Source organism: Papio anubis, chromosome 10, assembly GCF_008728515.1.
Source record: "Papio anubis isolate 15944 chromosome 10, Panubis1.0, whole genome shotgun sequence".
In the NCBI taxonomy this organism is placed as follows: domain Eukaryota; kingdom Metazoa; phylum Chordata; class Mammalia; order Primates; family Cercopithecidae; genus Papio; species Papio anubis.
Genome location: NC_044985.1, coordinates 113985021 through 114001510, shown reverse-complemented (window position 1 = coordinate 114001510; position 16490 = coordinate 113985021). Strand labels below are relative to the sequence as shown.

Here is a 16490-nt window from a genome sequence, read left to right as displayed (position 1 = left end):
CCAATTCACCAATGCAGTAATGCAAAACAAACCAACAACCAAAACACCATTCTGAATTGACAAGTAACCTGTGTAACACTCACACTAGTGACCCTTAGCTGATTCCTCACCCCCACCTGATTATCGGGGCCTTTGAGTTTCAACATTCTTCATTTTTATGTGGTTTGGATTCTAAGAGCAATGATCAAAATTACTAGAAAAGATGATAAAATGTCTACAGGTCTGCTAGACCTGATATGTAGCTTCTAAAATTGTATCACTTGCCCTCCCCAAACCATTGTCATAATGGAGTTTAATTACATTAAATATAAGAATGGTATGATATTGGGCATTGTCAAAAATGATATCATGGATCCCAAGCTCTCCAGTACTGAGAAGAGGGTTCCTCTTCGATCCAAATAATATTTCATCTACTCCTCTAATACCTACCATCCAAAAAGGTTAACATAATCAGGAGCTAACAGCAATGGAAGAACAAGTGGCTAATTGAGCGTGAATGGTTGCTTACTTTCCCACTCCATCCCATCCTTCCCCAGGCCTTGGTTGCTCAGTTACCCTGTCATTTTTACTTGTTGGAATAGAGCATTCTCTTTCCTCCTCATTCTGGTCCCTGCTTGCTGTTCCTGAGATCTGAAACTTTTTCTTCCTCCATTCAGTGGCCAGTGACAACCTGATCTCCCAAATAAAAGATAAAGAAGACCCCCAAGAGACGCCCCACTCTCCGTTGGGCTCTATGCCAGGTAATCTTGGTTTAGTCAACCTGAAATCTTGCCTTTGTTTCTGTGTCTACCTAGAGGAAAGGCCATTCAGATCTTCTAGGGAGGGGGCTCTCCTCCCGCCTCTCAATCTTGGCCCAGCTTCCAGTTCACTCAGCACTGGGGAGCTTGAACAGGCAGGAGATCTGACCCTTGAATGGATACAGAGTCCCTGGGGGAGGGCAAAGGAGGCAAGTCTGGAAAAGGTAGACTTGGATAGGGCCACAGATGATGATGGACAGAGCCCCACCAGTACCTGTAGGCTTGGACTCCAAATACCACAAAGTGCCTGAAAGGGAAACATTCACCTGCCACAAGGGGTTGTGGCAGGAACCCCAGGGGAAAGCACAGGGAACTGAGTCAGGCTGGACTGTTTGACGGAGCCACTCTTCTGAGCCTCTTCAATAAAGCAGTGCTCAAAACTGCTCTGTCAATGCAAAGAAAATGAATAAAAACACTGTGTGGCCCTAATAGTGATGGTGCAGCAGACATGGATGGTCCTCCTTCCAAGCCCCAACCTAATGGTGGGGAATCTTCACTTTCAACCCTGGTCATTTCTATATCATTTGGAGTTTAAGAGTTGATATTACTAATATAATTTGAAAGGTAATAAATTATTCCAAAGGTGTAATGACCGTTTGCTACCTGCCTCAGTCACCTATTCCTACGCAGGCCAGCATTTGAGACCAATCTCATAGCAGTGTGTAAAGAAAAAGGTGACAGCTTTATGTGAGATGGGCCTTTATTTGTAATGGCTTCAAATCCTCTGTCTTTTTTTGTGCAGCAAAAGCTAGCAGAGCTTTATATATCTTTGCTGTTAACAGGTGCTAGCAAGCACAAGCTTGCTCCTGCTTTCTTCAAACAATCCTTGTATACAGAAATACATAAGGCACTGAGCCTTCTTTACTATTTCTCCAAGTAAAATAACCACAGATAGAGCAGTTAAAGAATATCCGTGCATAGACATCAAAGCAATAAGATGTATTTTTCATACAGCAAAGACATTCCCCTCCATCGTGGACATCAGATTTCAATGTCACCACTTTCCGCTCTCAGCTTCATTCCTTGAGCAAGGGCTGCTGGGAGCAGCAACTAAGTGACTAGAGTCATGATACCCAGCACAGTTTATTTCTGCAATTTCCATTCATTGTACCCTCTTCACTCACTTCTCTTCCATCCATAAGATAATCTCTCTAAAAGGATCAGACTGAGCCTCTGCTGTGGGGCAGTTGTGCCCGAGTTCCCTGTGATGGTCACATAGGTAATAATAACCACAAGCTAGTAAAAATCAAGACAGAGCCAGGGAATTCTTAGGGCTAGCAGCTTCCCAGCCCTGGGCTGCATGTACTTTCTACTTTTCTAGTTCTTCCATTGACTTCCCTCAGCACTTTCTCTTCACTGGATCTGAGCTCTGAAGTGACTTATATTTCTTTTGTCAGAGATAAGAGATGATTCTCCAGAACCAAATGACCCAGAAAAGCCCCAGGAGGTGTCCAGCACACCTTCAAACAAGAAAGGTAAGGAAAGCATTTCTCCTGTAGAGGTCAGAAGGGTGAATTCTGAGTTGCTTTCTGTTTTTCTGTGTCTTGTCAAGAGCACCACTATGTGACCACAGTCCTGATGCCACACGCAGTTTGTTTCTGCTATTTCCATTCACTGCATCTTCCAGAAAGGCCTTTATGAAAATTATCAGGAAACAAGAAGGCATTTGGGGATATTGAAATATGCCATTGGAATTGCCTTTTCTGAAAATAATTAATCTCCTATATTCACAACTTCTGTGTTAATTGCACTTCCGTCTTTAACTGAAAGTTGGTTCCCCAGAGAGGAACCCACTTCCTCTTAAGACATGGCTGGGCATTCTCTGCCATCTATCACTCACACCTCATGGTGAGAGGCAGGTTAGATGTCCATCCTTTGCTGCCTACTGACCCCATCCAGCCCCTGCCTCCCTGATCCTCTCCTTTGAGGCTTAACCATTCAATGAAAATGTTTGCTCACTCATCATCAATATCATCCAATAATTTCCCCAATAATCCTTTCAAAGGCTGTTTTTCTGTCATTTCAAGTCACAGCATCATCCTAGATGCCTTCAGGGTACACATGGATAACAGACAACTCTGTTATCCAATACTCTGGCCCCTCAAATCCTTCATCTTCTCATTTTCCATGACTTTTTCCTCCACCAATTCTTGGCCTCCCATATCCAAAGGCAACCTATAGACCCTATCATCATTCACATCTGGCTCGATTTCCCAACAGTTAATTTCAGAATTCCTTTTTTGATACCTATCCTTGAGCTTTTCTCCTTCTGTAGCTATCATTCAACCTCTGATCACTCTTTTTCCCAGTCCAATTCTAACAAACAAACCAAAAAGAATCAAAAACATGTTTTTCTGTTCTTATTTATTTATTATTTCCTCTAAAGTTCCTTCAACCTCATTTGGATCACCAGTCCACTGGCCTTTCCTCCTTCCAAGCCATCATCTGCTTTTCTTTGTTGCCCAGCTTTTTAACATTGACACTAATTCACAGTCCAAGAGTCATCATTTCAGTAATCTATTGCCATTATCTTAAATCTGCCTTTCCTCTCTGCCTTTTCCTGGAACTCTCTGGCAAGTCTTGGAAGACCCTACTTACCTACTTCCTGTACACTGCATCTGACTTCCTGTACACTGCATCTGACTTCCTGTACACTGCGTCTGAAAGCCAGCAGTGCTGGAGAGAGTTCCACAGCAGGGCAGAGTACACTCACTGGTCTTCATGGTTCCAGCACAAATCATCTCTCCTTACTGTGTGACAATGCTACTTCCTGCAATAATCCTTTCAAACCTCAAGCTCTATTTTTCAAACCTCTGACCCCCTCACCTCCTGCTTTTTGCCCAATAAATGACTTTCCCTCCTGCACCATAAGCATATATCAGATGAGAATCCCCTTATTTGTGCTGCTGGCCCTGCAAACCCTAACTATATCTGTCTTCCTCCTCTCTGAGTTCCCTCCTTCTCTTCTAAGACAGTCCTTCCACCTCATCTTGTAGTATCCATGATCCCTTCTCTCTCAAGTATTCCTTACAGCAGTATCTCTCACACAAGAGTCTGCATTCAGACAATAATTACATGTATCATAGCTCATTAAAAAAATGCTTTATCTTGATTCTCATCTCACTTCAACTACTTCCATAGCTCTCTTTCATTTCACAACCAAACTTCTAGAAGTGAGTTACCTAAACTCCCTGTCTCCATTTCTTCATTTCTCCTTTTCCTCTGTCATTTTAGAGTCCATCTTCCCGTATTATTCCCTGAAGTAGCATCACCTAAGGTCACCAGTGACCTCCTAGCAATGTGGTTTGAAGGCCAAAAGTAAAAGCTGAATATCACTGACATATAAGATTGGGAGATCAATGTTTGTAACTATAAAACATTATCCTTTCTTTTTAGGAAAGAAAAGAAAAAGATGTGTCTGGTCAACTCCAAAAAGGAAACATAAGAAAAAAAGCCTCCCAAGAGGTAAGACGAGAGTACAAGAGAAAGCTGGAGGCTGGAAACAGCTCATGCAGGGCTTATAGGTCAAGCTGTGGAGGATTGAATTTTATTCTAAATGCAATGGGAAGCCATTAAAGAGATTTAGTCAGTGAAGTGACACAATCCAAGCTCAATTTTGCTACAGTGTAAAGAATGAGTTGGAGCTGGGAAAGAATGGAGACAGGACAGCCATTTTGGGGCAGATGCCATGAGAGTTCTTAGTGGCTTGGATTCAGATCTGACAGTGGAGATGCAGAAAAGAATGCCAATTGAAGATCAGTTTTGCAGGTATTGTTGACAGGATTTGACATAGTAGCTACAGATGAGAAAGAGAGAAAAATCCAGGCCCATTCTTCAATTTCTGGCTTAAATGAGTAAGTGCTAATTCCCATTGCTGAGGGAAGATGTAAATATATTGGGGGGATAACTTTTAGAGTTCAATTTTTGACCTGTTCCTTTAGAGGTTTCTGCTGGCCATCTATGCAGCTGTGCATAGATGTGTGTTTTGTCAAGAACTGTAAAGAGTCTGAGATGTTACTGGTATGTCCTTATATATATATATATATATGAGTGCTGCAGGAACACAAGGTATTTGGGCCAGGGAAAACAATTCTTTACTGATATTCACAACCAGCTCATCAGCCAGAGCAACACTGCAGTGTCTGTCTCCCATACACAAACCAAAAGGCAATGCTAAGAAAGCTAATGGAATCTTTCTATTCAAAATAGACTGTAACTCATATATAAGGGATATAGAAATGATGGATTTTCTGTGTAGATACATGAGAGGGACAGCCATCATCCTTTCCTCCTGAAAGGAGAAGAAAAAACTTTGCTGCTTTGAGATAAAATGGAAAAGATCCTGATTCCCAAGGTCCCCATCCTAACCTTTGGAATTTAAATGCATCTTTGCAAAGGCCAGAGAAACTCCAGGTGTTGCTGACTTTTATGACCTAAAGATGTCTCCAAGTTCTGGGCTTTATCCCTTGTGATATACAGATACCTAGGGAAAGACCACTCCAGTTTTCCTGGTACTTTAGGATTTAACCTAGGAAGCTAGTCCTGGGTAAACCCATCTGGACATCTCAGGAGATAAGAGAAGTTTTATTATCCCTTTAGATCAGAGCAATTAACTAGAAAAAGAGCTATAGCTCTAATTCTCGTGGTATGTGAAGAGTACAATGTTTCTGGGGAAGTGAAAGCAAGTATTTCCTATATTTATATTGTATACATTTCTATGTCTTGAGGGCTAGGGCTTTTTACAGGAACACTGAGAAATCAGGAAGTTATATTCTCCACAAATACGGCAATTTGGCATTCATGGAAAAAGTCTGGTCCATATATATATGAGTGTGTGTATATATATATATATCATCTGCAGATATATATCATCTGCATCCATATATATATATATCTGGACCAGATATATATGTAAATATAAATATATATATTTATATTTATGAGTTATCAGTAAAATAAAGGTATTCTGATCTATGGGAGAAGAAAAGAGAACCACAGACCTAGCCCTGCTCTCAGAAATCCCAGTGGAAGAGGAATCTAGCAAGGCAGACTGAGGGAATGACACCAGTCAAGACAGGCGCACCAAGAAAGAACATATTAGCAAGCCAAGAGGGAATGGTTGACTATACTGAAAGACTAAGATAAATTCAGAGAACAGGGCCTTGAGTTTGGTCAGAAAGAATCACTGGAAAATTTAAGAAAAATTTTGGTGATGGAGGCAGGAGCCAGTTGTCTGGGGAGGATAATGAATGGGAGGCGATAACATATGTAGACAACTCTAGCTATAAAGGGAAACAAAGCAATAGATGGCAACCTAAGCCAGTGGCTTAAAGCTCCTTTTCCCTGACTTAGTTTACCCTTAGTATGATCCCAGTGTCCAAAATCACAGGGCTGGTGTCCTTTTAAGATACTTTACAGAAATGATTCCATTCTATGAAAAGTAAGTGACCTTCCTGGGCAGGAAGGAGAAACAAACTGCTTTCTCCCCCATTCTACTTATTAGTCAATGGCCTCTCACCATGTTGTGTGTGTTCTCTATGGGCCTCCTTGGTTTAGTGTAAACTGATCAGGTTATTCAACTCACACTCCTGAGCTTTGTCAAACACTCTCACAACTTCAGTTACCACCTTTATACTGACGGCTCCCAAGTCTACATCTTCAACTCAGGTTTGTCTTCAAGAAACACATAGCCAGCTGCACACTGGGCATCTTTGTTTGCAAGTCTCCCATTGACCCTACAGTCTCAATATACCTGAAATTAAATTCATCTTCTTCACCAAAAACCTAGTCTTCTAAGTACCATTCAGGCATTTATTCAACAAATATGCAGTGAGCACTAACTGTATATACCCATTCTGAAAGCTGAAGACAGTTTTTAAAGAGAGAAAGCAAGAAAGTGAGCAAAAAAGAAAGGGGAAAGCTCATGGAGCTTATACATCCTGGCTGGGGGAGAGAAAGAATGTAAACTAGAAAGCACATAAACAAGATAATTTCAAGTAGTGATGCAGGATGGAAGAAAATAATGGATAGGGTTACAATAGTGACTTGCAGTTTGGGGTGGGAGTCACTTTGGATTGGATAGTCCAGGCAGAGGGACTCAAAAGTGCAAAGAACCTGAGGCAGAGAGGAACGACCAGTGTTGTTAGCAATGATGAAGAAAGAAGGGGGTAGAAAGTGAAAAAGTAGACAAGAATCAGATTATGTAGGGTTTCACAGGCCCTTGGGAGCCTTTTGTAGTTTATTTAACTTGAAATGAGGAACCTGATCTACCCAGGCGCCAAGCAAAAACCTTAGTCATCCATGACTAACTGAACTCTATTAGCATATTGACAAGAGCTGTTGGTTCACCCTCTTTTTTTCTACATTAAAATCTGATTAGTTTATTTCCATGCTTAAATCTTGTCCATGGTCTCCTATTGCCCTTAGGGTAGTGTTCACTTAATGTGATTGTTAAAGCTCTCTCCAGTCTAACCCATGCCTTACCCTCCAACTATTAATATATCTCTTTCCACTTAAAACTCCAGTCAACCACTCTGAACTTTCATTTCCTCCCATTTCATTTCTCTTCCCTTTGATCCTTGGCATGTGCTATTCTTTTTGGATGCTATATTCTGAACCTACGCTACTCTCCATAAATGTGTAGTTATCTTCTTTTCATCAGTGGTGTTGGCTTATGTCTATCTTAGGAATGCATACTCTGACCCCTAAATTAGCCAAGCTGATCCCACAGTTTCTACGGTACCCAGCACTGGCTCTTTTGGAAGATTCCAAATACTCTGTTGTAATTACTTATATAATGTGTCTCTTCTAGGCTAGATGGTAATGTCCTGGCACAAATGAGCTATTATTTTTTAAATGAAAAACAAATGAAAGAAACCATATTTTCTGTAACCCAAAATTTGAGTAATGATCTGACAAAGGATAGTTTATGAATTTATTATTGTGTTATGAAAAGGGGTCATAGACACTATGGGCACCACGTGGTGTAGACACAAACTAAAGGTTATTGGAGGGAAATTTCCAATACAATTCTCCAAATTCTTATTATCCCACATTTAGGGCAGACATAGGTAGTCTGCACACCCCATGGCCAACAGCCCAGTACTAAGATGCCCACTGCCACAATGCTCTACACATTATAGGATTAGGGAGATAGGGAATGTCTATGCAACCATACAATTATGAACACTCCCTGGTCAGAGAAGTGACTTTGTTAGAGAGGGGAAACCTCTGGAGTCGGGGGATGGTGTCAGATGGTCAGTTCTGTTGAGGTAACTGACCTTTTGACACCTCTCTGCCAAGCTACCAAAGGGATGCCAGCCTCTTCCAGATTTGCCTTTCTTCATACGGTATTTAAATGAATTTTTTCAGGTTTTTTAAAGGAACCATTTTATTTTAAATGTGACAGATGATGTGCTTTAAATTTTCTTTTTTCCAATTTTCCAATATTTTATTAGGGTAAAATGCGTATGACATAAAATTTATCATCTCAACCATTTTTAGGTGCATAGTTCAATGGTATTAAAATACATTCGCAATGTTGTGCAACCATCGCCACCATCCATCTCCAGGACTCTTTTATCTTGTAAAACTAAAACCTGTACCCATTAAACAACTCTCCATTCCTCCCTGCCTGCAGCCCAACAGAGATATTTTTAAGAGTCATATTATTTTACATTTAATTAATCAGCTTTATTTTTTAAAAAATAAACCACATAAAAAGATGTTTCAAAATTGTAAGAGAAAAAAATACATAGTAGTGCTGAAAATATACATACAACACTCTCGTATTTTCTGTAAGTGTTCTCATCTCTGAAACACTCCTTTAGTTATGCAGAGAAAAAACCTAAACTTAACAATGAAAGGCAAGTTTTAGGCTCTATCAGGCTGCCCCACCCCTTCTGGATAAATTTTCAGTAATTTCCGTGTTTGAACTTCCCGCCAGCCCTGCGTCCCACTGGGCTTCCGGTTCCGCCTCGTCTTAAGGGTTCACCCATGCCTTTTCCTCCGGAAGTGGCCTGCGGATATCACGGTACTTGCATGTGGGAGGGGTGGCTGCACAGTCTGTGTCCTTTCTAACCTGCAGAGAAACGTTCTTGTTCAACAGGACAGTGGTCATCCTGTGGGATCCGCTTCTAAAGTCAGCAGCCAGTGAAAATTGTGTTCTCTTTCCACAATGAAGCAAACTCACTTCTGCATCCTCTGGCATTGCACCTCCTCTGGGTCTCAGCCTCACCTTCCATCTCTCCCTCATGGTAGCCGCCTTCTTGGCAGGGTCCTTGCCTCTCAGGTTTTTTAATACCTTGCACTTTGCCCACTGAAGGCACCTAGAAACTTGGAAACCTCCTGTACCATACACGGGCCCTGGGGAACCTGGAGAGGTACTTTGTAAGATACTTCCTCTCCACCTAGACCAGACTGTGTGGCCACCTTGTGGTGTGGTCAACACAACGAAAATCAGGAAATAAGCTCTAGGATTTCCGGAGATTTATCTAGTTGATTGCAACAGGTCATACCAGGAGTGAAAGCAGATGGTAATTTGGGGAAACAAAGAAAGGTACATGTAAGAAGAAGGATATAGGCCGGGCGCGGTGGCTCATGCCTGTAATCCCAGGACTTTGGGAGGCCAAGGTGGGCGAATAACGAGCTCAGGAGATTGAGACCATCCTGGCTAACACGGTGAAACCCCATCTCTACTAAAAACACAAAAAATTAGCCAAGCGTGGTGGTGGGCACATGTAGTCCCAGCTACTTGGGAGGCTGAGGCAGGAGAATGGCATGAACCTGGGAGGCGGAGCATGCTGTGAGCCAAGATCGTGCCACTGCACTCCAGCCTGAGTGACAGTGTGAGACTCTGTCTCAAAAAAAAAAAAAAAAGAAGAAGAAGAAGAGGAAGGATATAATTATAGAGAAATAGCAGGAGAAAAGTGAAGTACAAGAGTACAGAGATCTGAAAGGGTGGGAGTTGGGAGCATGAGAAAGGAAGTCACTGATTGGGACAGTAGGAGGCTCACTGAAGACCCCAATTTAAACTACTAACAAGTCATTATTTGGTCCAGATGCAGCCTCACCTAGACATGGAATCCAAAAGAAGCTCAAAGTGGTGGATCAGGTTCCTCAAAAGAAAGATGACTCAACTTGGAACTCCACGGTAGTGACAAGGGTCCAAAAGGCGAGAGCTGAATGTGCCCGAAACTCCAGATCAGAGGGTAAGACTGATGATGGAATCTGCCATTTGAATGGCTCAGTGTGGGAGGGTCTGTCCTGAAGCAGGTACAGGGTTAAGTAGATATGTAAAGTGAATAGAAAGAGGAAAAAGTACAGAGAATGAGGATAGGATATGACAAGAGAGACAAAGAAAGCAAGCATCTCTTGCATCTGAAAAGTTTTTGTGGAAGAAACAGACATGTTCACAGGGACAGCTGTGGCCTGGGGCAGCAGCTGTCAAATTTTTTGGTCTCAGGACTCCTTTATGCTCTCAAAAATTATTGAGGACCCTAAAGAGCTTCTGTTCATGTTGTTTATATCTACCTACGTGTACCTTATTAGAAATTAAAACTAATAATTTTAAAATATTAATTAATGTAAAAGTAACAATAATAAACCAATTGCCTGTTAACATAAATAATGTTATTTTATGAAAAATAAATATATTTTCTAAAACCAAAAAAAATTAGTGAAAAGAGTGACATCATTTTATGTTTGTGCAAATATCTTTGATTGTGAGTGAGCTTTATAAAAAGACAGCTGAATCCCTATAACTGTTTCTGCATTCATTTGTAATATGTTGCCTTGATTGAAGGATAGAAAGAAAATCTGGCCTCACACAGATATCTAGTTTAAAAGGGTGAAGTAATTTAATAGTCTTTGAGATATCTGTGGATATTCATCTTTAATACTACACCAACACTCAACAAGTGGTAGTTTCTTAAACATTAGTTGTAATGTAAAATTTGAACCATATCAATTAACTTCATACTCTGTTACCATAAAATACATTAATCCATCTTGCATTTTGAATGGACCTTCTACTAATGCAAAATTTCGTAATAGTACAGCTGTTTGGAAAATGTACATTTGGAATTATACAATGAGCTTGTAACTCAATCACACAAGTGTTTTCTTGAGGCCACTGTGGTACTTCAGGATGCAATAGAAATGCTTTATATGTGCTCTTCAGGTTTTCACATAGAATATTAAGATGTAAGATATGTACTCAAGGGTAGAAATTTAATAAAATTAATAATTTTTACTGGCTTACCACGAACATTCTCAAGTGAATCTTGCTTTTATTTTTATTTTTTGGTACAGTGAGCAGGTGGCAATGAAGGATGCAGTGATTCCTGCTGAGGTTTGGGGACACTGCTTTGATGTGTCCTAAGGCACCAGCAGTTTTATCTGCCATTGCTCTTGCTCAATCTGTACAAAGGTTGAAATAGTGAAAAAGGCGGAGAACATCTTATTATGAAAACAATCTGACCTTGCAAATTTTCTGAAAAGGTTTGAGGGACCCTCTAGGGTCTCACAGACCTTACTTTGAGAGACTCTGGCCAAAGGGTTCAGATAGCTCTACCCCATTGTGGACATCTTCATTGGTAGAGTAACCACTGCTAACCAACTGTGGTCTGCTCCTCCCCCGAGTGGCAGACAGGCACAGTGTCATGAGCGGCACCAAATCTCTTGGTAGATACATTCTTAGGAGGGTAAGACCTGGAGCCTCCAGGACACTCAACTTCAAAGTGTGCAAGGGCCTTCCTGGGTCTCTGGGAGATTCTCCATAGAGCTTCCCAAGGGGCATTTACTAAGATCTTTTGTTTTCCAGAGATTAGTGATGACACTTCAAAAATGAATGAAGGAAAGAGGTCCCAGAAGACGCCTAGCACACCATCAAGGGTCACACAAGGTAAAACTTGGAGATCACTAGTCTCAGAGTACAGTCACCAGGAATCTAAATTCAGAGCTGTTTTACACTAAGGCAATATTTCTTAACTTCTTTTTCATTATCACTGTGCTAGAAAGCCCTTCTGGATTTTTTTTTCTTAATCAAGACCCTTCCCATGATATTTTACTACTACAAATGTATGTCCTTTATATGTAATGTATCCATATGTATGTGTGTATATCTGCACTTTATAAGATTTTTCTCAACACTCAAGAATGAGTTTTTCTGCTCTTGGCATCAGTATCAACATTACTGAGAATGAGTGTCCTAAGTATATTCCTGGTACTGTACTGAAAGTACAGCTTGTCCAAAGTACAGCTTGATCCAACCCCTGGATCAAGCTAGAATTCCAATCTCCGTATTTCTCATGTGGCCTTTCTGGGAAAATTGAGAAGCGAAAAACTCATTACAAACACACACGTAACAGTATGACTGGGCTTGTGTAACTGGTGGAGTTGTGGGCACATGCTGGTAAAATTGTGCCTGTTAATTCACCCCTCACCATCACTACCATTATTCACATTTCTGGAGTAAGTTGATACCACTATCCTTAGAGGGGAGAAAACAGCTGGATATTCTTCTGTTTGCTGGTGATGTGGTCATTGTCACAAAAATCACAGAACTCTCACATGACAAATGTGATTTTCAAACAACAAATATCTAATTATTGTCAGGAAAATTGATTAAATTTTACCACCTTAAAATCTAAATGATCATTTTTAACAGTTTCTCCTATATTGCACTGGCTTATATAGTAGTATTTCAACTTTTCTCATAGATAATTTTATTTTATTCTCACAACCACCCTTGGAGAATATTGAATGACTTATTCTAATTTAATAGATGAGGAAATTGAGACATGGAAAGGATTAGTGGGTTTTTTCAAGATCGCCTGGGTAAGGGCTGGCTGCCACAGGATTAACATCCTGGTCCCCAGGAACTCTTTTCAGGAGCCATCATTCTCCACAGAAAGGAAGGGGCAGAAAGAATACTGTCAAACCTTTGTCAATTCACTATAACCCAAAATAGAAAACTGCTTATTCAAAAATTACTTTCTCATTACTTCCAAGATCCTACGGATAACAGAAATAAACTGTCTTTGGGAAAATCTCCCAGGACAGAGCGTAAGCATAAAGAAGAAACTATTTGGTCTCTGTGGTGTGGATTGATGTTACCTTACTGCTATTACGCCATTCTAGGCCATAAAAGATATCCAAGCCAGAAAAAGCCTTATGCTTTTTAAAATCATGATTTAACTTTTTTTCAACATAGAAAAGTTCCTGGACTTTTCTAAAAGCAGTATACTGTAACCATTAGAATTATGTTGCTGGCTCAGCACAGTGGCTCATGCCTGTAATCCCAGCACTTTGGGAGGCTGAGGCAGGAGGATCACTTGAGGCCAGGAGTTCAAGACCAGCCTGGCCAACACAGTGAAACCCCGTCTCTATTAAAAATACAAAAATTAGCCTGGGGGTTCATACCTGTTATGCCAGCTACTCAGGAGGCTGAGGTGTGAGAATCACTTGAACCCAGGAAGCGGAGATGGGATTGAGCTGAGATTATGCCACTGCACTCCAGCCTGCATAACTGAACAAGATTCTGTCCCCCCAAAAAATTTTTAATGACATATTTTAAATGTTAGTTCTCTAGTATATTTCTGATCCATCTTCATTCAATCCCCAAATTCAATTTCCAGGTAAAATGGAGTACTTTTTTCACATAGGTCACATGGTTTTCTTGCATTCTCAAAGTGATGGGAAAACAGGAAAAAAATTACTTAGAGAAGTATTGACATTGCAGGTTTGTAGATCAATATTTGTAGCCATAAAAGATGTGGGACTTTTTTCTTTTTTAGAAGAAAGGAGAAAAGAATATGGCCAGTCAAGTTCAAAAAGAAAACAGAAAAAAAAACTCCCAAGAGGTAAGCAAGAAAAGTGAAGTGGCTACTCTCTTGGTGTTTATCAAGGCCTTCACCTGACCAGCTGGCATGACCTTCTCTCCAGCCACATGGCCACTCAGTTGTGCCTGGAGCACAGCCAGCCCCAACCTTGTCCCCTAGGCCACCCCATCAGTAGACTCCCCCACAAAGGAAGAGAGAACCTAACACCAACCTGGTTTATACCTAGCCTTCTTTTCTCTTATTATAGGGAGGGAATGGGGTTGAGGTGGACACGAGACATCAGACAATTTTGAGATTAGGATTGTTTCCTGTCTAGGGTCAGAGCCCAGAAGAATAGGTACAAGAAACCTAAATCCCCAAGCAAGATTCAGACTTTCAGTTCCAAACTGGGATTAGATTTGGAGTCATAGAGTGTTCAGAACTACCTCAGCCAACCCATGCTTGCTTGCATGTCTACATGCATGTTTCTATTCCAGTGCACAAACTGCATTACTTGCAGAATAAGAAACAAAAAAGCTTCATTTTTCTGGTTACTCTGCTTCATCCCACTTTTCTTTTTCTCCACTGTATTCTCTCCCTCTTCCCTTTCCCTGTTCCTTACTTTTTCCCTTCTTTTTTTTTTTAAATTTATTTTGTAAATTTTTTGTAGAGACCAGGTCTTGCTATGTTGCCCAGGCTGGTCTTGAAATCCTGGCCTCAAGTGATCCTCTTGCCCTAGCCTCCCAAAGTTCTGGGATACAGGTGTGAGCCACTGCACCTGACCCCTTTTTCTTTGTTCTTTTACTCAAAATTATTTACAAAGGGCCTGAGATATGCCAGTCAGTGGGGATTCTCTTGGATTCTGTGCCTTTATGGGAGCCAGCCTGGGAAGGGATCTTGTCCCAGCTGCCAAACATGAATTAGGACACGAGGCTCACTGCTTTGGAAATCCCTCTAATTTTTCTGCTTGTTCCCAGCATCCCTCAATCTTGGGGTTTGGCCTGGAAGGAAAGTCATATCTGCCTGCTTGGCCTTCTCCTCCCTGGCCTCTTCTTCCTGGTTCCCCACCCCACTGCCTCCCTAGGCTGGATGAAACATACTCTCTGTCATTTTCTGAGTGTTTGCTACCAATGACTTATAGGAAAACTTGACATTCAGACCTCCAAAGTTTTCTTTTGATAGGTACAGGTAATTTTTGGAGTTTATAAATTGTTGCTCCCAACAAATACTGTGCTTCAAGATTTTGTCTAAGCTTGCCAAAATGGCCTTAACTGAGCATGGCTTCTCAGTTCTAGCCAGCATCTTCCCTCCACCTGAAACCTATTGATGTAATAATAGTCAGGGAAATCTTTACTATTTGCAAGGATGAAAAATATATACTTCCTCAGCAGAAACTTTACAAGCTAGAAGGGATTGGAGTCTTATCTTTAGTCTCCTTAAACAAAATAAATAACTCTCAGCCAAGAATTTTGTGTCTGGCAAAACTAAGTTTTATGAATGAAGGAGAAATAAAGTCATGTTTAGACAAACAAATGCTGAGAGAATTTGTCACTACCAGACCAGCTTTATAAGAAATGCCAAAACGAGTTCTAAATCTTGAAACAAAAGATTGATATGCACCAAAATACAAACTCTTGAAAGCATAAAATTCACAAGGTCTATAAATAACACAATGAAGAAAACAGAGTGTGTAGGTAACAATTAACATGATGACTGAAACAGTACCTCACATCTTGATATTAATGTTCAACATAAATGGGCCTAAATGCTCCACTTAAAAGATACAGATTGGCAGAATGGATACAAAATCACAAACCGAGTATCTACTATCTTCAAGAGACTCACTTAACACATAAGGACCCATATAAATTCAAGATATAAGGGTGAAAAAAGATATTCCATGCAAATGGAAACCAAAGCAAACAGGAGTAGCTTTTCTTAGATAAAACAGACTTTAAAGCAACAACAGTAAAAAAAAAAAAAAAAAAAAAACAAAGGTCATTATATAATGAAAAAAGCATCAATCCAACAGGAAGATATTACAATCCTAAATTTATATGTAGCTAACACTGGAGTTCCCAGATTCATAAGACATTTACCACTAGACCTAAGAAAAGAGATAGACAACAACACAATAACAGTGGGGAACTTCAATATTCCACTGTCAGCACCAGAGAGATCATTGAGACAGAAAGTCAACAAAGAAACAATAGATGTAAACTACACTCTAGAACAAATAGACCTAATAAATATTTACAGAAGATTACATTCTTCTTATCAGCACAGGGAACATTCTCCAAGACAAACCATATGATAGGCCACAAAACAAGTCTCAGTAAATTTTTATAAATTGAAATTATAGTTTGATGGGAATAGCATTGAATCTATAAATTACTTTGGGCAGTATGGCCATTTTCAAGATATTGATTCTTCTTATCCATGAAGATGGTTTGTTTTTCCATTTGTTTGTGTCCTCTCTTATTTCCTTGAGCAGTGGTTTGTAGTTCTTCTTGAAGAGGTCCTTCACATCCTCTGTTAGCTATATTCCTAGCTATTTTATTCTATTTGTGGTAATTGTTAATGGGAGTTCATCATGATATGGCACTCTGCTTGCCTTTTGTTGGTGTAAAGGAATGCTTGTGATACTTACACTTTTATTTTTGTATCCTGAGACTTTGCTGAAGTTACCTATCAGTTCAAGAAGTTTTGGGGCTGAGATGATGGAGTTTTCTAAATATATAATCATGTCATCTGCAAACAGAGACAACTTGACTTTCTCTCTTCCTGTTTGAATAGTCTTTGTATCTTTCTCTTGCCTGATTACCCTGGCCAGAACTTCTAATACTATGTTGAATAGGAGTGGTGAGAGAGG

The 16490-nt window shown here is 40.3% G+C and overlaps 1 protein-coding gene across 1 annotated transcript in view; it reads left to right on the top strand.

Moving 5' to 3' along the window:
* SP110 (SP110 nuclear body protein) overlaps nucleotides 1-16490 on the top strand; it is a 54442-nt gene that overhangs the window by 12665 nt on the left and 25287 nt on the right. The window contains 5 exon segments of the mRNA XM_021924076.2: nucleotides 657-740; nucleotides 2195-2272; nucleotides 4194-4262; nucleotides 9857-10006; nucleotides 11620-11701. Of these exon segments, the coding sequence (XP_021779768.2) occupies nucleotides 657-740; nucleotides 2195-2272; nucleotides 4194-4262; nucleotides 9857-10006; nucleotides 11620-11701 (463 nt within the window).